The 22,338-nt window shown below is 42.5% G+C and overlaps 1 protein-coding gene across 1 annotated transcript in view; it reads right to left on the bottom strand.

Moving 5' to 3' along the window:
* Ptpn21 (protein tyrosine phosphatase non-receptor type 21) overlaps positions 1 to 22,338 on the bottom strand; it is a 62,166-nt gene that overhangs the window by 24,992 nt on the left and 14,836 nt on the right. Inside the window, 6 exon segments of the mRNA XM_052738714.1 lie at positions 3,052 to 3,140; positions 3,823 to 3,910; positions 6,550 to 6,620; positions 7,454 to 7,521; positions 8,678 to 8,775; positions 13,989 to 14,158. Of these exon segments, the coding sequence (XP_052594674.1) occupies positions 3,052 to 3,140; positions 3,823 to 3,910; positions 6,550 to 6,620; positions 7,454 to 7,521; positions 8,678 to 8,775; positions 13,989 to 14,158 (584 nt within the window).

Raw genomic sequence — 22,338 nt, forward strand, 5'->3', positions numbered from 1 at the left:
AAGAGAACGCTAGGTGCTCGGGATCCAAGACATTAATTATTCTGGGTGTATTCAGTAGGACGTGAAACCTATCCTGCATCTCCTAACTCTATCATCTTCAGCTTTCTAGACTACATTTGGTTTTTATTACTGCATAAAGTTAGCAGCAGAAACTAACTGGAAGATGTTCAACAACACTGAGCCAACCAGTCCTCCCCAACCACCAGGGATCATGGTGAATTCTGGATGCAAGTTTAGCAATGTTTGAAATAGAGCAGTGGTTGAGTAGCCTTAACCTGGAAATCCAAAGCTCCTGAACATGAAGCAGGAACTCTTTCCTCTCTCCCGCCAGTGCGGGGACGCAAACCCAGGGCCTCGAAAACGTGAGCAATTGTTTTTCCACTGAGTTCTATCTGCCCCGCCTCCCCGACAACACATACACATTTAATTGGGGATTTGGGGACTCCAGATGTTCAGCTTGTATTATATTTACTTAGTTAAAATTTGTTACATCAAAATTCATTTACTGACTCAGTGCTCAGTTGTTAAACCTAAAGATTATTTATACCATATTAAACGAGGAGAATTTGAAAATTCCTGTGCAGTGAAGGAAGCAAGTGACTGACTGCCTTCAGTTCCTGTATGACCTCTGGGGGCCGTGAGTCCTGCTGTCTGAGTGGAGCCCTCATCCATTGTCCTCTCCTATGCCCCCAGCTCAGCATGTCGGGAAGATTACTATAACCAGGTTGGGACAAGAGCCCACCCGCTTAGGAAGCAGACCCACACAGCAGTGCAGTGTGGGACTAGGGCTCTGCTCCCCAAGCCATGTCTGCTCTCTGCGGTCACTGTCACTCTGGATGACTCAGGGCCCAAAAAAGAGAAGAAGGAGATGTCATTTTAGTGAAAACGTTCTAAAGGGGAAGACCAGTTCTCAAGAATAAAGTAGAAAATGGAAGACAAGGAGCTATTTGAAAAGAAAGAAAGAAAGGAAGGAAGGGAGGGAGGGAGGAAGGAAGGAAGGAAGGAAGGAAGGAAGAAAGAAGAGAGAGAGAAAGAAAAAAAAGAAAGAGAGAAAGAAAAATCAATGTACAGTGGCTAGCAGCCCCAGCTTACAAAGAGAATCTGAGTTCTAGTGTAGGTACGCCTGTCAATGGGCTGACCTTGGACAAATCACTTGGCTTTTCTAAGCCTCCATTATCTCATGTGAAAACTGGGGGTAATATCTGCTCCCCTGAATGATTATGAAGCTGAAGACTACATGAACAGTCAGCACAGTATCTGGTCTCCGATAACTGCACTCAGTGAACGGTAGACACAAAGGATCACAGACAGAAGTGCTCGATGCGCCTCACAGCTGGAGGAAACAGTACAAACCTCTGCTTTCTTTCAATCCATCAAAAACAGAGTAAACGTGCAAATATTCTTACAAAATCCTAACGCGTATTTTCTAAGATTACAGATTTTTAAGGAATTACATGTAAAGGTGAACAACATCACCTAATTTATTACATTTAAGGTATAAACGGAAGAGCTCACGCTGGTCCTGACCAGGAAGCTTCCTCCCCACTGGCTAGCTTCCACAGTACCTGAAGGCGCTCTGCAGGGTGCTGAGGAGGGAAGTCATCAACGGTCTTACTCAACTATGAATGCTGCAGTGATAATGACTGCCATGGCAAGATACGCATGCCCACAGGTGCAGAGGTGTCACAAACATTACAACCAACTGTTCTCTGCTGAATTTAAGGAGAGATCCACGGGGCAAAGAGGAGAGAACCGTATACCTTGTACTGTAAACCTGACAAGAACCCACGGATGGGGAGCTCATTGGCCCCAGGGAGGAACCTATCATTTTCCTAAATGGTCCCAGCGTCAATCTGCCCTCAAACTGGTATCTCTACACCCATTGATTAGTGCCACTCTCAGACCTCTTGCGAGAAGTTTCTTTTTGCTGTGGATGGTGACTGGTAGGTAGGTAGTTAACACAGAAACTCAAGCTGGTCAAAGTGCAGAGAAGTGTTTGTGGAGTGTTCAACCACAAATGGAACATCAACATCACACTCCCTCCCACCAAGGCTCAGGGACCATCATGGAAGAAGAGGAAGACAGATTAGAAATCAAAGCGCCGGAAGGAATGGGGTGAAACAGTGTCTTCTGGACACGATAGGACTGCTGACATTTGTGAATTCACAGCAGCTGGGGTTGCCTGCAGAAGGTCAAACCCATCCCCACCCTCAGCTGAGGACCTGGTGTCAGTTGATGGCTTCTTGGGGAGGGAAAGTCAGTTTTCTTTAAGAGTATGGCTTCTTGCGGGTGGACTATGCTCCAGTGTATGACCTCATACCCATGAGCATATGGACTCCACCGGTTTCAGATATATTATGTATACGGACACCAAGTTGGGGAGTATACGTGAGGGGAGTTAGGGGAGAAATGTGGGGGAGGTGAATATGATCCAAAAACATTGTATGGAGATAGGAAAATCTCAAAGAATTAGTAAAATATTACATGTCCAAAAAGATAAAATTGGAACACAGAATACTACAAAGTAATTTTAAGCTATCTATAAATTCACTTCTCAGAAACTGCATGCCACTACCAGCACGTCCTTACCCACTGTGTCTTCCTGCTACCTACACTCCAAGGTTTGTACAAATAAACAGCACTGCTTTTTATCACTGGAGGGAAATCAGCCTCGCAAAAACTGAAGTTTGCCGAGACGCTGGCAAGTTAGTAATTTTGTTACATCCTACCATCAAAAGAAAGCCTAGATTTTCCATAGTGAATAAATAGTCCCAGAAACCAGAACTCAAATGAAAAACAATCCCCATCAAAACAAAGAATGGCTTCTCTGTGACAACAGGGTCACACATCTTTAAGCATTTACCAACAGGCCATCACCATGAGCACTTTTTTCTGCACATTTGGTTTTGAAGACGGTAGCATATTAATGAACCACTGTACTTGGGTAACATTTAACGCTAGAAAAAGAATTATCTCCATTTCCATGAAAACTTAGGGGAGATGTGTCAGCAATAACTACTGTTAGGCGTTTAAAACAAAACAGAAAACTACCTGAAAACCACAGGCGGCCTTCCGTTCTTATGTTTCACGAAGATGCCGTCAAGACAAGCACCGATGGATATGTCGCTTCCTTGGCTATCCTAACAGGAGAGAACAGAACAAGGGGAAACCCTCGGCAAACAGCTGCATGAGGACAAACGTATCCACGGCACTGAACTTGCTTCCCAGACAGACAACCTGCAGGGCAGCCACTCAGAGACACAGCAGTCAGAATGGTGCACACGCACCTCACTGGTAAGCATGGAGACAGGAGGAGTCTGCTCTCTTTCTAAAACATGCTTTTACTATTACATTCACTTATTTACTTTGTATGTGGGTGTGCACATGCCACAGTGCACATGTAGACATCAGAGGACAGAGACTGTGGGAGTTGGTCCTCTCTTTCTACCATGGGAATCCCAGGATCAACCTCGGGTCATCAGGCTTGGTGGCAAGTGCCTTAACCCTCCGAGCCAAGTTTAGACTCTTAAGAACCCCACAAATTACACACAAATTACACACACAGGATTGTGTCTTACTACAAACTTCTGGTCAAAAAGACCTCAGCCATGCTATTTTCTCAAATAGCTAAGTGTCATACCCATCCATTCCCCCATCTCCCCCCACCCACCCTGGTTGTTTTGTTTTTTTAGTAGGACCTCACTCCGTTTTCTATTCTATTTTCAAATGATTCCCTTATCTCAGCCAGCAGAGTGGCTGAAAGTACAGGTACACAGAGACATGCCCAGCTTACTGAGCTTAACTTTAGGTGGTCATACTTACCTTGGCAGGGTAGCTCTCCTCTCCATAGCCATCCATTCTCTCTACTTCCTGCATGTACAGCATTTCAGCTTCAGGAGCTGTTAACCCTCTGCAACCCAAAAGATGTTAGTGAGATCGCTCCCAAATCTAAACTTTTTAAATAATGCTTTTTTTTAAAAGCTGTACATCAATTTCCAGCTGTAAGCATCTGTAATTGGTTATACTGATCCTCTAATACTTATCAAAACCTGGCTCGCTATGAAGCACTGTGCTGAGTGCAGAGCGCAAGTACATACAACCTAATGCTTTGGGCAAACAGGAGAACAAGCAAGAGACGAAGCGGCTCCCAAGACACCTTCACAGCAAATCCAGGAGTTTGTACCTAAACCAGCAAGCGGTTGCTTCATTACCCTAACATCAGGAAATACTGAGAATGTTGCTCTAAAAACCAGTGATGGGGCTGGAGAGATGGATCTGGGGCTAAGAGCACTGGCTGCTCTTCCAGAAAACCCGGGTTAGGTTCCCAGCATCTACATGACAGTTCACAATCACCTGTAATTCCAGTTCCGGGAAATCTGATGCCCACTTCTGACCTCCACAGGCAAGCACGTGATACACACACATACATGCAGGCAAAACACTCATACATATAAAATAAAATGAATAAATCTAAAATAATGTTTCTAAAGACTAAATGATAAATGTAAGAAATAAGGGCAGGAAGAGTCTAGATGTAAATCCCTTTTAGTTCAGATGACTGGAGCACTAGAAAGATATGAGGAAGGAAGGGCACTCAAATTCATGGCCTCACCTCTCCAGCCTCGTCTGCTGCCCCACCCCACCCCCACCACATCCCATGTGCCCAAGGTACCTCACACTGCAGCCATCCCTGACTCTCTACATTTCTTTGAATATACTGTATTCCTCACACTTCTGAACCTTTGTGCATGTAGATGCCTCTTATCATATACCTATCATCCACACATGGGCCTGGCAATCACTAGTGTCCCCAGGGCTCAGTGTCTGTATCATTCTTCCTGTCAGATTTTGGGTGTCCCCAATGCCCACCCCTGTCCCATACAGTTCTAACACATTCTGTCTACATTCTCCTCCATGGCACCCATTATTCTGTTACTAACTACTCACACAGTAGAGCTACCTAGCCTAAGACTGCTGGGAATACATTCTTGGAAGGGAGAGAATTATTCTATTTATCTTTAAGCCAAACCATCCAATATTCTGCCTCACAAGGATAGAAAGTACTTAGAGGTTCCTACATCCTATTATTTCAATAAAAGTACAAATGAATGAAGTAAAGTGACAAAAGGCAGGAGAACTCGTGCCTGAGGGATCAAGTGCACTAGAGAAAAAAATGCTTCACGTGGACATAGAGGTAGAAGGGTAGGATTAGCAACTCACGGAGATTGAGGAAATACCCATGAACACTTGGGAAGGAATGCAGGAAGAGATGAGAGGATTGCAGCTTCCGGAGGTCACTCTTTCGCATCAGCAGGGTCAGAGAGAGACCACCGGCAAAGACCGTAGGTTCTAACCAGACACACCTACTGTCAATCACTTCTACCATCCATCAAGAATGACTCAGGTCTCTGCTGTATGGTAGAAGTGATTGAAAGAAGATTGAGACCTGAGTCATTCTGAGTTTGGTTTCCTTCATCTCTGGGATGGAGGTAATATTCTCCTTAAAGAATCCTGGAGCTATCGGAACACAACTATATAAAGTATCTGGAACACTGTGTACTGGCTTAGAGTAAGAGCTAGCATCTCAGGAGATCTTTACAGTCAACAGAGAACCGCCATCAAAGAAAGTCAACGAGGACCAGCATAGACAAGTACAGGCAACTGACATGAACTCTCATCATTGCTCCCCAGAGGACAGAAACACTGCTTCAGAAAGCATACTGATACTGGGGAGCAATGGTCATCGTGATGCATGCCTCTAATCCGAGCACTTGGGAGGCAGAGGCAGCAAGATAGCAAGTTTGAGGTCAACGGTTCTCAAAAATCTCAAGGGCAGAGGATATAACTCAGTGGTGAAGTGTCTGCCTATCATGTACAAGGCCCTGAGTTCAAATTCTAGCACCATTTTTAAAAAAGAAAGAAAAATCCCAGCACCCAGGAGGCAGAGACAGGCGGATCTTTGTGAGTTCGAGGCCAGCCTGGTCTACAGAGCGAGATTCAGGAAAAGCGCAAAGCTACACAGAGAAACCCTGTCTCAAAAAAACCAAAAAAAAAAAAAGAAAGAAAGACAGAAGAGACAGAAAAAGAAAGAGAGGGAGAGAAGAAGGGAGGGAGGGAGGGAGGGAGGGAGGGAGGGAGGGAGGGAGGAAGGAAGGAAGGAAGGAAGGAAGGAAGGAAGGAAGGAAGGAAGGAAGGGAGAAAGGAAGGAAGGAAGGAAAACAGACGAAAGAGCACCTGGAGGGCTGAATGAATTGTAAAAGACAAACTTCCATGATCATGCACTAGTTTATACAGTTTTAGTTACCATTACACTTTTAATCTAAGGGGCGATGAACTGGGACCTTAAGGACCGACTGCTTTCAAGACTCTCCGTTTCCTCATTGGTAAAATGGCTAACAACTGAAATGATGCGGATGAAGGTACTTAGAACAGCATTTGGCACACAGTGAATGTCACTATAACAGCAAACGAACTACAGGAAAGTGTAATGTGCAAAGCGTGCTCCAAATTCAAGCAGCCATCAATTGGGCGTCTTTTTCCTAGTGTTACCTGTACTTCTGATGGAGCAAGGCCACCTTTTGGGTTGCTTCTTCCAGCACTTTTTCATCCTGTAGCCAGCCCTGAAGGAAACACACAGCAGTAAGCACATGCATGTGTTAAGAGTGAACCGCTCTTTCACTTCAGGCAAGATTCTGAACAGTACTGAAGTCGGGGATCTCTGCTTCTCTATAGAGTCATGATGCATCTAATGAATTAAGTGGCTTGCTCAGGAGCCCAAAGATTTGCCCTGCCTTCCCAGCTCCTTCCAGGGAAAGGTTCAGCTGAGTTTTAAGGTTGGTAACACCCATCAGCCAGTTCTGAGCTCAGTGCTAACCCACTCACTCAGGAGAACATTCCACCCTCCTCGGCTGTTTCAATGAGATATTTGCATCATTTCTTCAACAGTAACTTCAGAAAGTAGAAGGCAGGGTTTTCAACACTAATGACAAGCCAAGTTCATTCCAACATTAACTTTGTTATTCTCCAAAACTGAAAACAAAACCCTCTCCTTAGACACATAATCAAAGGAAAGAATGTCTTTAGGCACAGCACAGTAACCAACACCTTTTTTGTTTTTTGAGACAGGGTTTCACTATGTAGCTCTGGCCCCTGGCTGTCCTGGAACTCACTCTGTAGACCAGGCTGGTCTCAAACTCACAGAGCTCCGCCTACCTCTGCCTCCCGAGTGCTGGAATTAAAATCATGCACCACCACTGCCCGGCCTAACTAACACCCTTCTGTTCTGTGAATTTACAAAGACCGAGAAGACTACAACTGGGGGAAGACTGGCTCACAGGACGCTGAAAGAGGACTAGTCCTGTTTAGAACATCTACCATGTGGACATCCAGGGATTGCTACATGTATAGGAATAAACCATGTAAAAAGAAGGTCCAGTGCCAAAAGAAGTCTTACCACAGGGAGCAAGGCAAATTTCTGAAGAAAGTCTTGGGATTCATATTGATCAAAGTCACCAAAATCAGCTATACAAAAGGATAAACATGCGCATGTTGATTACATTGAATTTTCACAACACATTTGCACAACAAAAATCGTAAGTAAAGTGGATGACATGCTTATGATTCAGAAGCCAAATCTGTCCGACAGATAACAGAGCAAGTTCTTAGAGTAGCTCTTAGGTGGATTCATGTGTCTTGGCTTGGGAAAATGTCTATGAAGTGAGCACAGCCACCCTGTGTGTGACATGTGCTACTGTGTAGGTGTCAGGAGGAGACCGAGTGGGGAAAGGGAATGGGCCCTGCGAATGCTCACGTTCAGGCCACATATAAAGAATGGCACACCACGGTGTCAGACATTTGTTTATCTCAAGATGACAGGTGTCCATGCCTGCTAGTATCTGCAAGAATTTTATCATTTTGTCTTTCTTTTGTGTTTTGTTTGTTTAATTTGAAGACATGGTCCCACTGTGTAGCCTTGATTGGCTCGGAACTATCTATGTGGAACAGGCTGGCCTTGAACTCACATGGATCTGCTTCCTTGCTAGGATTAAAGGTATATGCCATCCAGCCCAGCTTATTTTTTCTTTTGATTAAATTCTAGTTCCATGGTTAAATGCTATTTACCACTTGAAATAATGCACCAGCAGAAATTTCCCCAGAGCATAGATATACACATAGATATATAAATACATTAGACATGTACAATGTTGAATGAATTAAAAACAATTATTAAATACAAAACTACTACTATTATGAGTGATGATGCTCTATAATCTAGAATAGTTATTTGAGAAATTAAAAAAAATGGGATAAACTTGAAATTTAAAAAAATGTAGTTTCATAAACCTCACTGACAGAAAGATCTTTCCTCCCAAAATCTTAGGATCAAATCAAGTCTTGGAGTGAAATTAACACTTAGCATGTTAAATTCTTTGACTTTTCTATACATACATTTGATATGTTACATAATTAATCTTTCAGAAATGTCTACAAGTCTCACATTTCATTGAAGTAATCCAAATTGTCTTTCTACAAGAAAGTCCCAACATAATATTCCACTAATATATAAATACCATAACAATTCATATAAAAAATCAGTTACACTCAGAATCCTTTACTGTTTTTTGTTTTAACACACATCTTAATCTGATAGAATTATCACTTCCCACGCACCGCTTACCTTGAACAGCTAAGCCAGCTAGCTGAATGGCTTGTTCTAGTGTACAGGGAAGGTTTCCTTCCAAAATATCTTTCTTCAGCTGCAGGTAATACTGATACCTATTTGAAAGGATGAGTTTATGAAATCAGTATCACTATAATCTGACCAAGACACAGTGCACTTTTACCACAGTTTAGTAGAGGAACATACATTGTCAAACAAAACTGTAACCCTAGATGCTTCCAAAAATGAAAAGAATACCACAATAACGTAAGCACATCATCTAATCTGTTTAATGAGATGAATTTATCCCTTGCTTTAACTATCTCAAAGCTAAAACCAGGGACCAGGGATGTATCACTGGGGTAAACATTTGCTTAGAATGTGAGCCTGGCTTGATCTCCAGCAAGCCCCATACCCGTCGGAAAAAAGCCCAAGTTAAAGTCATCTATAGGACAACTCACCACCTGTCACACACCCTGTAGAACAGTCCTGGATTTTTGTTACACTTCTTTATGATATCTATATAGTTCTTTATAATTCTTTAAAGCTATCAGTTCTTTATAGTAAGGAAAGCGCACACTCAAAGACCAATCTTTACTCTTAAATTTCATTTGTAAGTTGGTGATATAAGACTTTAGTTAAATAAAAACTTCACTAGCCCTGGAAAGTAAACTTAAGATATTTCATTAAGTTTTTAAATGTGTAATCCTAAAAAGAGTAACTTCTAAAAGTCCTTCTTAACATTCCATAACATAGGGAGGGTTACTTTGTCTGCCCCTTTAATGCCAAGCACACCTAGGTTTAAATCCCAGCTCTCCAGTTTAGGACTCTGCATGACTTTGGGTAAGTCACAGTTTGTAGCTTCACATGCTATTACCAATAAAATGAAGATGTAACCATCCCTTCACCGGGCCAACCATATCCAAGTGGCATGTAGAAGGCTGTTAACAACACCAGACATGTGCTGGCACTCAGGCAGCAGCTGTGATTATCAGAATGCTTTCAATTAGTCAGCAATGTTTCATCATATCATTTCTCCATTCGGATAAAGCTCCAGAGTAAAACGTAATGCTTCCTTTTATTCCTGTGCTATGGCCTGCCACTGCTCTACAACATCATTCTGGACACTGGAGACAGTGTTAGATTTGGCCCAGTGTCTCTGCCAGTGCAGTTTATGATGCCACCTCAACCTGAGTCTCTCTAGGTTTGGTGCCTTTGAGCAGTCCAAGTGTAGAGCATATCCGAATTCTCCAGAATCCATACATATTCTTGTGTAACCCTTTTAGCTGGCTTTAAGTCTGCTCTTTGTTACCAAATGGCCTGACCAACACACCATCCATTCAAATAAAAAGAATCTAGATTCAGCCTTCCCCTTCTATCATCTAGCAGATATCACAGGTTTCCAGCAATCAGTGAAACAGAATGCTTGTAACTCGGGGTGTCAGAAGGGGAAACCTGCAACTTTCTACAAGGCTTCCAAAACCAAAAGAGATTGTATTCAGGGAGGTATATCTAGCAGGAATGCTCCACATACTCCATTATCATCATTCTAGACTCTTTCCCTGGAATGCAACATCCATGGGCCAAATTAACTTGGGCTTCCAATACAACCTTTTCTTACCTTAGCTTTGAATGGGTTTTATTATGAGAGCCAATTCTTTCACATATGCTGTAAATTGTTCATTGCTAGCTCAATAACCTTTGCATAAAGTCCCATGTGAAAGTTTCCTTGTAAATGACATACCAGGACAGTGCCACAGTATGCTCCAGAGTGGTGAGGCAAGATAAGCCTCTCTCCATTAAAATGTATACAGGCGTAACACTATTGTTATAAGTAACAAAAAATGGACTCCTGTAGTATTCAATGAGGTTACATGCTATCAATTTGGGAATTTGTAAGAATTCAATCTATCCAGTCATTATTCTCAAAATTTCCTACCTTTTGCAAAAAAAAGTTCCTTTAAGTTCCCATCATGTGGGTGACAGTTTTCTGCTACCTTGTGGCTGCATTTTTCTGACAAATCCTCATGTTTTGAAGACATGAATCAGATTTTTGTTCTCTGCCTTTTTTCCTAAAGGACTTTTGAATGTTTTTTTTTTTGGGGGGGGGGTGGAGTGTTTCTTTGGTGTAGGGGGAATAAACCCTGAGTGCTAGGCAAGTGCTTTAACACTCAACTACATCTCCAGCCCTGAGTGGGTTTTTATAAGATCTTTTTGAGGTATGACTGCACGTAATAAATTGCTCCAAAGTACAGTTTTAACATATAAAAGATACACAAGGGGGCTGGAGAGATGGCTCAGAGGTTAAGAGCACTGCTTGTTCTTCCAAAGGTCCTGAGTTCAATTCCCAGCAACCACATGGTGGCTCACAACCATCTGGTATGAGATCTGGTGCCCTCTTCTGGCTTGCAGGGATATGTGCAGACAGAACACTGTAGACATAATAGTCTTTAAAAAAAAAAAAAAAAAGATACACAAGGGCTGGAGGGATGGCTCAGTGGTTAAGAGAACCGACTGCTCTTCCAGAGGTCCTAAGTTCAATTCCCAGCAACCACATGGTGGCTCACAACCACTGTAATGAGATCTGGTGCCCTCTTCTGGCCTGCAGGGACACATGCAGGCAGAATACTGTATACATAATAAATAAATAAATCTTCAAAAAAAAAAAGATACATGAAGTCACTACTACAGGATAAAGAGCCTCAGTACCACCAATTGCCCACAAGAGTTCCTTTGCACAACACACAATCCTCCTGCACCTTCCCCCTCCCTAGAAATCACTGTTCTGCCTCCTGACTCTCCAGCTCTGAGAGCTAAAACCTGACCAGACATCTTAGACTCCGAGGGAACCTAGGGACTGGGACTAGATGTTGAAAGAGCCAGCATCCTTGGGGACTTTGTACTGCAGAGCTGTCACACAAGTCTGCATGACTGACCTGGGAACTCATTTTGGAACTGGAAGGCTGGTCATGGACACTCATGACCATACTTGATTCTTACTGATAGGACTTCTCTAAGTCTTCTACACCTAATCAAGAAGCAGCCCTGCTGGCTGAACCCAATAACACCATCCTTTTTCATCCCACTCTACGGCTCATGCTTTTGGGCTCTGTTCTAACAACAGCTTCCTAACTGGTCTCCTGCCACTTCCAATTGAATTCAGAAGTTTTTCATCTCTGATTGATCATCCAATGTGAATGGTCTTTGTAAGACACAAATTTGGTCATTCCACCCCACTAACTGAAAAAGTCTTCCTCGTTGTACGATGTCTTTATGATTAGTACACACCAGGCTTTAAAACCTTTTCTCTCATCTCTAGGTATTATCTGAAACTTTCTATTCTCCCTGCTTTCCACAAGCCAGCCCCCCCATTAGAAAATTCCTTCTATAGCCTACCAAGAAGTCAACTGTTTCCTCCCTCAGTCAAGTTCTCCACGCTCCACCCCTAGGAATGAAATGTTTGTTGTCACAGGATGCTGTGACTACTTATGGACATGAGCTGCCAGTTCCACCAGGCTGTGAGTGAGCAACTCCTCCAGGGTCAGATTCAAATGACTACCTAACAGCTCTTAGACCACAGAGTATCTTCAGTAAATGTTTAAATGAGCTAAGTGGCCAGTTCATATTTTTCCTCCTGGCTTCCACTTCTCTCTTCAATATTTGTATTTCAGACCTGTTCACAGTTCATTTGTGCCTATGCCTACTAGCTGATCTCAGTTTTCTAATGTCTTCTGATAACTACCTGGCACACTCAAACAGCATTCCACTAGCATGAGGCAGCAGCAATTCTTACTATCTGCAGGGCAGTCTAGCTTTTATGGAAGGTAAAGCCAAAGAAAACATGGACTTCAGATGTAGAAAGGAGACAAGACGTGTACATAAATAGGCGTAATAGGAGGCTGCGATACCAACCACCTTAACAGATCTACAAGCAAATCCTAAGATTGCATGGGGTAGACAGAGTGCACCCCAGCCTCGGGCACCCCAGAGCTTCATAGAGTCAGATGAATATGAGAAAGATACAGGAGACAAAGATAAAGGTACATGATGTTTAGTACACAACATCGCCCAGCCTGGCTCTAAAGTAATGTTATGAAGTAGGGTTCACAAGATAAAAAGGAGTGCTAAGTTTTAGATATCTTAGGCAAGCTCAAGCATTCAAAGCTAGTATTTCTTTCTCCCTCCCCCCCCCCTTTTTTTTAATGTTTCAAGACAAGGTTTCTCTGTGTAGTCCTGGCTGTCCTGGAACTCCCTCTGTAGACTAGGCTGGCCTCCAACTCAGAGATCCACCTGCATCTGCCTCCCAAGTGCTGGGATTAAAGGTATGCTGGTACCACCACTGCCTGGAGGAGAAACCATGGGCCCTAAGTGTGCCTGGCAGGTCCCTCCATGGGTACAGAGCTTCACCCAGAGCTGAAAAATCAAAACTTCTTTCACTACTTTGTCTTCAGGAAAATTTTTAAAAAGAATTCATAATAGCTAAGTTCTAGACCCAACTAAGTGGTGAATATAGGCACAAGGGAATATTCTCAAAGTATAAGGAAGAATGAAGTTATGAATTTGAAGAACAATGGATGCAACTGGAGTTAATCATATTAGGAGATTAAGTCAGTCTCTGAAAGACAAATCCTGCATGCTTTCTACACGTTTCTCAACAAGGTCATTTATGTAAGAGAACATGAAAGCAGAAATGAAACTGTTGGGGAACAAAGGGAACTGAGAGGATGGGAAGGGACACAGACGGGGACAGCAGAGGGGTACAGAAGGAGCATGCTGAGTGCAGTATCCACGGGCATGAAAAGGACCTTGTGTAACCCAGGAGGGTGAAATAAAGCCAGACCCTCAGTTCCTCGCTTCCACCCTTGAAGTGTATTTACCTGCTAAGAGCCTCTGACCATAAACGTCTCCCCTCTCTGTGCCCCTCCGCTCCCTACGTTAGCTCCAACACAGCTACAGAACACAGCCCTGGAGTCAGACCCGCCAGTTCCTTGGGTAGAGGACAGAGTTTATGACTACACATTTTAAATCTCTCCTCTCCCGTTTCCTTATTACAAGGAACCAGAACAGAACAACGAAACCACTAAAGAGGCTATCGCAAGAGTTCACCGCCAGGGTGAGCCGACCGCCTTTCCTGTGCCTTTGGGCCTAGTGAACCATAATTCAGTCTGACATACCACATTCCAGAACCTCCTAGTAATGTGGTGACTAAAACTGTGGGCTGGAGGGCAAAGTCAGTCACGGGCTTTTATCTGGAGGGCCTTTGACCTCAGCTCACTCTTCGGACCTCAATGCTCTACTTTCTAAATCCAGGCAGCAGAGGACCTCTCACCTGGTAATCTCCTGCTGCAGCTGGGAGACGGAGGGCACATAGAACACCACTCCAAAGTAGACAGTGGGCTCCAGCGCGTGCTTGTCCAGCTGCTTCTTCAGGGGCTTCTCCAAATCCACCCAGCGACGCTGATTCTGCTTGTTGTAGTACCAGAGGCTGAAGTAAGTGATCTGGAAGGAAGGAAGGTCACTGAAGCAGGCAGTCATGCACAAAAAGATTCCAACGATTTCCACCGCCAAAGACCGGGACCAAGTGGTAGTGGCCTCCTACTGCCTCTCAGGAAAGGGGCAATAGCCAAGGCTTAAGGAGAGAAAAAAACAGGAATGCCAAGCTCCACCTAGAGAATAGTACTTGGGAAACAGAGGCAGAAAAAAAAAAAGACAACTGTATGTCATTTCTTAAACTAACAACAAAAATGCTGAAGAAAAAAAACCCTAATTTTTCCATTATCAAAACACTAAAGTTACCATTATTAAAATATATTAACGTGTGTGTGCAAGTTCATGTGTGTGCACCAGTGTAGAGTTCAGAGGATGAGTTTTAGGAGTTGGTTCTTTTTCTCTACAATGGGTTCTTGGGAATAAAACTCAGGTCCTCAGGCTTGCATGGCAAGAAATTTTACCCTCTGGGCCGTCTCAGCTGCCCTATAACTAATAGTACCTAAAAAGCCTTAAGTAGTCCCTGCCCAGTATAATTCTAAACCATGGTGCTAACCCAACTTCTCACTATTCTGGGATTTGGCTTCTATAAATAAAACTACTTCATGTAAATGTCAAACATTTTAGTAACAGATGCACCCACAGCCTTACATTGCCCCTCAAAGTGCATTTGATAAAAATTCAAAGCAACCGGGATGTTTTAAATGAATAGTTTAATGTGAAGAATGAACTTTGAATTAAAGAACAGAATGTGGATGGAGATTTTCCCTCTCTCTCTCTCTCTCTCTCCCTCCCTCCCTCCCTCCCTCCTCCTCCCATTGTGTGTGTTCCTATCATTCTCTCTCACACAAACACAGACCCTACATGAAGAAAAAGAAAAATCACACCTCATGTAATAAAGTGACCTAACTGGGTTACTAATTCAGAGTCTGAAGTTTTGGACCGGAGCCAGGCATGGAGGTACATGCCTGTGACCCCAGCACCTGGAAGGCTAAGACAACAGACTGCTACGGGTTCAAGGCCGGGGCTACCTACACACCAAGACTCTAACACCCCCCCACACACATACACACACCCCAACACACACACAGAGTAAACTGGCATTCAGACTCCACATGTTGGATAGTAAAACTATTTAGGGTACGTCAATAGCAGCCCTGGCCGGTCAACCTGAACAGGTATGAAAGCCCTTAACAGATGAAATGGAAGCCTCTAATCACTGCTAATATTTATCTCAAAATCAACTCACAGGCCAAGGCCACTGGAAAATCCCTGCTCTGCCATTCTAGACTCGAGAGCAGCACTGTCACATGGAAGCTTGTGCAGTGATGGACGTGTGCCACAGTGGCACTGTCCAAAAGAGCAACCCGCAGCTACAGGTGGCAACTGAGTACTTGAAATGTGGCTAGTGCCACTGAGGAACTGACTTCTCAGGATGACTCCATTGTAATGCTCTCAAATGAAAAGCTGCTATCATTATACTGGGTAGTTTAACTTCATAGCATCAACAAAACTTTAAAATAACTCAGGCTATTTTATTTGGCCTGCAATGCTTATTAAATAAAAATGAACTTTAAGCCAGGCATGGTGTCGAATGCCTAGAGTCCCAGGATTTAGGAGGCTGAGGCAAGAGGACTCCAGTGAGTTCAAGACCAGTCTTGGCTGCACTGTGAGTTCAAGGCCATCCTGGTGGGATACACAGTGAAACACGCCTCAAAAATTAAAATAAATAAATAAATGCATTAATTAATTACTAAGCTGGGCATAGTAATAGTAGCTCAGACCTGGAAGGTGGAGGCAGAAGGATTGTGCCTAGGCTATAAAGTAAGGCCCAGTCTCAAAAATAAAGTGTGTGTGTGTGTGTGTGTGTGTGGTTTTCAAGATAGGGTTTCTTTGTGTGGCCCTGGCTGTCCTGGAACTCGCTTTGTAGACTAGGCTGGCCTTGAACTCACAGAGATCTGCCTGCCTCTGCCTCCTGAGTGCTGGGATTAAAGTGTGCATTTTAATGGGCCAGAAAGATGGCTCAGCATTTAAGAGCACTGACTACTCTTGCAGAGGACCCAGGTCACTCACAACCATCTAAATCCCAGTTCCTGGGGATCCCATGCCCTCTTCTGACCTTTGAGGGCAGCAGGCAGATACATGGTACACATACATGTATATGGGCAAAATACTCATACATATAAAATAAATCTAAACATTTATTTTTCATTTCCATGGATAGTCAACATTTATCTTATCATTTTTACAAAGAAAAAAGATGTCTTAATATTAGTCTATCACTTTCTACAAGTAAAATGTTCTATCCACGGCACTACTGCCCCTTTATTTCTACAAACTAGAATACTGTAGGAATTCACTAAGTTCGGTTTTATGACTAGTCCCTTATTCCTGTCACCCAAGACACTGCATACGAATAGAACAGTTTGATCGTCATATATCCAGCTGTACCCCAAGAACCATGGAGATCCTGCGTTAACTCCAAAGGCGGTGTGCCACCCTTACCAGAATTACTTGGGGTTTCTGGAGCCCTAAAAAAGCTATTAAGTTCCTAGGTAATTCTTATGCCGTTAAAAATTTTAAAGCATTACAGCATACTACACTGTCCTCCGATATCAGGTAGGCAGCTGTACACACAACCTATAGTTAGCTACACAGGTGAAGCCTAGAAGCCTAGCACGTGTGAAGTTGAGGTAGGAGAATCACAAATTTGTGTCTGGGCTACAAAGTGAATTCCAGACCAGGCTGAGCTACATAGGGAGAGGTCCCCCAACACACACACCTATGCTTGAAAAGCTGCATGGGTATCTTTTTTTTTTTTTTAACTCCATGAAGTAAATATGCCAAAAGTCCAGACCTATTGTTTTCTGTCACCCATGTATCACATTTATGAGAAAGCAACTACTGCTCCTACCTATTGCAATTTACAGAACAGAAAAACCTGGCTTAATAGAAAGGGCTCGATACTTCAAGTCCAAAGTTCTAGGTTTGGCTTCCGGTGGGCAGATGCTCGCTGTGAACTGGAAGAAATCAGTCCAACTTGTTTTCTTGAGCATGAAATAACTCAGAACTCCAGAATGGGGGATGGATGGGAAACCACATAAATGCATGTTGCTACAAGAAGAACATTATATTTGTCTTTAATTTTTTTAATTTTTCATATAATATATTTTGGTCATACTCCTCCCCTATTTTTGAGGGATGATTTAGTTTTGCCCACTCTGCCAAATGCCAACAAAATTTAATTATTGTTTCCTTCCTCCAAAAATGTTTTCTACTTATAATTTCAAGATTTTGGATGAGCCAGGAAGTGGTGGCGTACACCTTTAATCCTAGCACTTGAGAGGCAGAGGCAGGTGGATCTCCAGGTTTGAGGCCAGCCTGGTCTACTTAGCGAGTTCCAGGATAGCCAGGGCTACACAGAGAAACCCTGTCTCAGGGGAAAATAATAATAACAATTTAGAGTGGGTATAATACTTTTTTTAAAGTGTACTTGTTGATTCCGTCTTCCATCCTAAGGCCCACATTTTACAATGAACATACACCATACTTGGTCTATTATGCACATTACTTTTAGGCACTTATTTCACATTTACATTCAGTTTCGTTTGAGAGAAAGGTTCTCACTATGCAACTCAAGATGACCTCAAGTTTACCATATGGCCCAGGTCGGCCTCAAACTCACAATTCTCCCACCTCTACTTTGTAAGTCAAACATATTTTTTTTCTATAACCATATTGAGGCCAAAGTAGACATGCTGTAGGACTGAAAACTGATCGGGTTATGAAAGTGCATCCTCTCTTGGGGCTGGAAAGATGATCATTGGTTAAGAGCACTGGCTGCTCCTCCAGATAACCCAGGTTTCATACCCAGCACCCACATGCAAGCTCACAGCCATCCGTAACTCCAGTCCAGGGGGATCTGACACCCTCTTCTGGTCTCTACAGGTACTGCATGAACATGGTACACAGACATAAATGTAGACAAAAACATATACATGAAATAATAAAATTAATTTATTTTTTAAAATTAAGTATATCATGTCTTAGCCAGGCATGGTAGCACACATCTTTAATCCCAGCATGTGGGAGGCAAAGGCAGGCAGATTTCTTGAATTCAAGGCATTCAACATAATAAGTTCCCAAATAGAGCTGTACAGTGAGACCCTGACTCAAAACCAACCCCTAACCTCCCAAAAGCATATCATCTCTTACAACTAAAATTAAAGGATCTTAAACTTACTCTATGTATATTACTTTTTTCCTTTAAATACAGATGGACTTGGCTACTTCAAACACAAAAATTTAAATAGCCAGACATAGTGGCCATACACCTACAATTCCAACACTCAGGTAGTAGTAAGACGTGAGTTCAAGACTAGTTTGAACTACACAGTGAGTTTCAGGTTAACTTGGGCTCCAGTGAGAACCTGCCTCAAACAAACAAAAACAACAATAAAAAGAGAGGTAGAGAAATTGATAAATATTTCCAGAGATCAGCAATGATATTTAAAAAAAGATAAGCCCTATTTATTGAACAAAGTTATCCAGAGTGTTTCATTTCCCAGAGATGACTCTTCTGAATGACTTGTTTTCTACCAAACTTTACAATACTCAAATTAACTGTAGTTTCTTCACCTGTAACTACAAGCAGATATTTTTCCACTCTTGTTCTTTTGGTACCTACCCTTATTTATGGGTCTTCAGAAAGCTCTGTCTGCACTTCCTCTGTGGAACAGATCCACCTCTGAATTCACACTCCAGGACCTACCTCAACCAGCTCTGGGACTTCCTCAGCAAACCCCAGTCTCTTCCCAGGAGCACTCTGCCCTCCTCACAAGGGCATGGAGAACCACAAGAACTATGTGCCTTGCATCCGCCCTCAATCACTGGCTTTCCCTTCAGGTCTTGCACATACCTTGTACCTACCTTCCAGAACTTTCTTGATAAGAGCCTACACTTTATAAGAAACTCTTCCTGGTGACTCTTTCTGTCTGCTCTTGTGGAAAACCACTTGTGGAAAAGGCATCTAACAGGTGCCTCTCAAACACTGAAGTTTCTGGAATCCTTACATAAATTTATTTACAGTGATTGTTAACTAGATTTCTATGGAGCTTTTCAGTGTCAGATATTTACATTATCTTTTTCTTTCCTAGTTTGTTAAAACACACACACACACACACACACACACACACACACACACACACTAACCTTCAGAAATATTTGATGACTTCTTCATAGCTATTTAGAAATTCTCACTACTGCTCTCCTAAATCTGTAGATAGCTGCCCACTGTGTAACTAGAGCAAAACCAAAGTTAAACAGAGCTTGGTTTCTTTTCTGCCAATATGGCTGCCTCACTCAGTGAACAGAGGCCAGCTGCTAGGCAGGTCCAAATCCTAACAGAACACAACCCTCTTCCTAATTCCCAGGTCATCTCTTGTCTAATTATTTTGAGACTCTTTTTGACTGTGCTATTTTTAAAATAGACCAGAGAGATACACAAATTAGCTGGAGGGTTTTTAAAGCCACTAATGCATTAAGTTTAATAAAAGTGAATCCCATGCAAAATTGGAAATATAATTTTATCCTGGTGCCTTTCTTCCCCTGCTGAAGTTAGAAGTCTTTCATCAGGACAGAGATGAGAGGAGACAGCCCAAGATAAAGTCTATCCCGAGGAGAGATCATCTAACAAAGGTGTTTAGAAAGCTCGAAGCTAATTCGAGCGCTGAGCCGACCTCCACACTGAGTCTGCCATAAATAATAAAGGATGGAACCTCTCCCTTCTAGCAGATGGCGGTGGCCACATTGCCTCAGCACAGCCAACCCCTCCCCTTTCTGTTTAGTTCTTCTCCATTTTCTTCTCACTTTAATCACACTGCATACTCTTTATTTTATAGGCAATATGGTAATATACAATATCAGAACAGTAGCACATATAAATGAAGACTCAGGAATATAACAAATAAAATTATACTCGATTTCATCAAGCTGAAGTCCAAGTAACTCTTTGAATGTCCAAGTTCCTTCAACTGTAGCTTTAACATTTCAGCATATCATGAAATGATAAGTAAGATTTGGAGATTTATTAAAAGGAAGTCTAAGGAGTGAACAGGACCACTGTCTACTTGAACAAACTACTCTCATTTTTCCCATTTACAATCCTAATCAGATACTATGAAGCATATGACCACTATAAACAAGATAATTTTAAAACTATATACTTGGGACTGAGGATTTAACTCCTAGGTAAAGACCTTGCCTAGCAAGTTCCATCCCCTGCACTAAAAAAGAAAAAAAAAACCTCTTGGGCTAGTGATGTAGCTAAGTAGTAAAACACTGCCGTAGCATGTAACAAGCTATGTGGTCTGATTCCTGGCACCACTCTATGAACTATAAAAATAAAACAAGGCTATCTGTATTTCTTAGACGTCCTCAATTCATTTACTCCTTCAGCTCACATTAACTGATCACCTCCAAGGTGTCCAGTGATAGCCTGGGTGCAAGCATACAGCACTGAACCAGAGAACACAGTCCCTGCTCTCCCAAGTCTGTGTCCTGAGGCTGAAGACAAAGCAGCAACATAGATGCGGCACTGGTTGGAATGCACTCTAGAAGGAACCTATTCCTCATACTGGGTTGCATTACCAATATGAGGGGAGGAGCTTAGTCCTATCATCACTTAATAGGCCATACTTTGTTGACGCCCATGGGAGGCCTGCCCCTTTCTGAACAGAAACAGAGGAATGGATTGGGGGCGGGGCAGAGGAGAGGTGGGGGAAAGGAATGGTAGGAGAAGAGGGAGGGAAAACTGTAGTAAGGATGTAAAATAAATGAATAAATTTAATTAATAAAAAATGCACACTAGGAGGGCATTTGATTTTAGGACTAAATGCCAACATGTTTCTAAAGAGTAAACAAGGATTAAATGGAATTTTTAACATATAGAAACATTTTATTCCCCAAAGATAAGAGCGATAACCAAGGTAAGAACAAAGTTGCACTACAAAGGCAAGTTTATTCCTGTGCTACTGTACAGAAAGTCATCTTGGTTAGAACTCACAAAACTGAGGGCAAACCAGAGCCTCTCATTCTCTGACCATTTAACCAGTTTGCTCTACCATAGGACCATTCGTATATCTCATCCCAAAAAATGGGCTATGGGTTTTTTGGTTTTGTTTTTAAGTTTTATAAATTTGAGACCCTTTGGGCCTGTGTATCAGTTTAACTCAAATACCTATTTATTTTATGTGCATAGATATTTGCCTGTGCATATATCTGTATACTACGTACATGCCTGGTGCCAAAAAAGCCAGACGAAGGTACTAGATGTCCTGGAAGGATCCTCTGGAACTCTAGCTACAGGTGGTTGCACCAAACTCTAGTCCTCTGCAGTTCAGAGCGTTCTTAACCACAGGCCATCTCTGCTACCCACCGATAATATTCCTCACTAATACACATGCTTCATGCTAGGCATGCTGGCCTGCACCTACCACAGCAGAACTTGGGAGGTACAGACAGGAGGATCAAGATTTCAAGGCTATCTTCCGCTACACCGTAAGTTCAAGGACAGCCTAGGCTACATGAGACCCTGTCTCAACAAGCAAACGGAGCTGGCGAGGCTTAGCAAGTAAGGGCACTTCCTGCAAAGCCGAACAACTAACAACCTAAGTCAGTCCACACAGCGGAAGGGGAGAACCAACTCCCGCGAGCTGTCTGGCCTTGACATGCAAGCTACTGCATGCACGAACCCACACGAAACAAAGAAACGTAAGCAAAAGCGATCCCTTTTTTCTGCTGTTATTATACTATCCTAACATAAATTCGCTTCAAGAGGCGTGCTAGCAGTAAAAGCACAGACAAGTCAAATATATAACTATTTAGATAATCTCTATGGATACAAAGTAGGGGGAAAGGAGAATTAAAGTGATTTTCTAAATAATGTGCATCAAACCTGGCAAGAAGAGAGATGTTTGGTGGGTATTTTAATTCTCAGTGTAGCTCCAAATTGTCCTAATGATAATTCTCCAGTCATCTTTTCTGCCCCATTTCCCCTTAGTATATTATTACAGTCAATACATTTACAAGATGAAAAATAAACTGGAAAAGACTTAAAGAAAACTAGCTCAACACTAATTTAAAAAACAAAACAAAACAAAAGTTGTCACCCAACAAATGTCTCATGAGCACTG

This window comes from Peromyscus californicus, unplaced genomic scaffold (genome assembly GCF_007827085.1).
Source record: "Peromyscus californicus insignis strain IS unplaced genomic scaffold, ASM782708v3 Scaffold_15__1_contigs__length_86483966, whole genome shotgun sequence".
Taxonomy (NCBI): domain Eukaryota; kingdom Metazoa; phylum Chordata; class Mammalia; order Rodentia; family Cricetidae; genus Peromyscus; species Peromyscus californicus.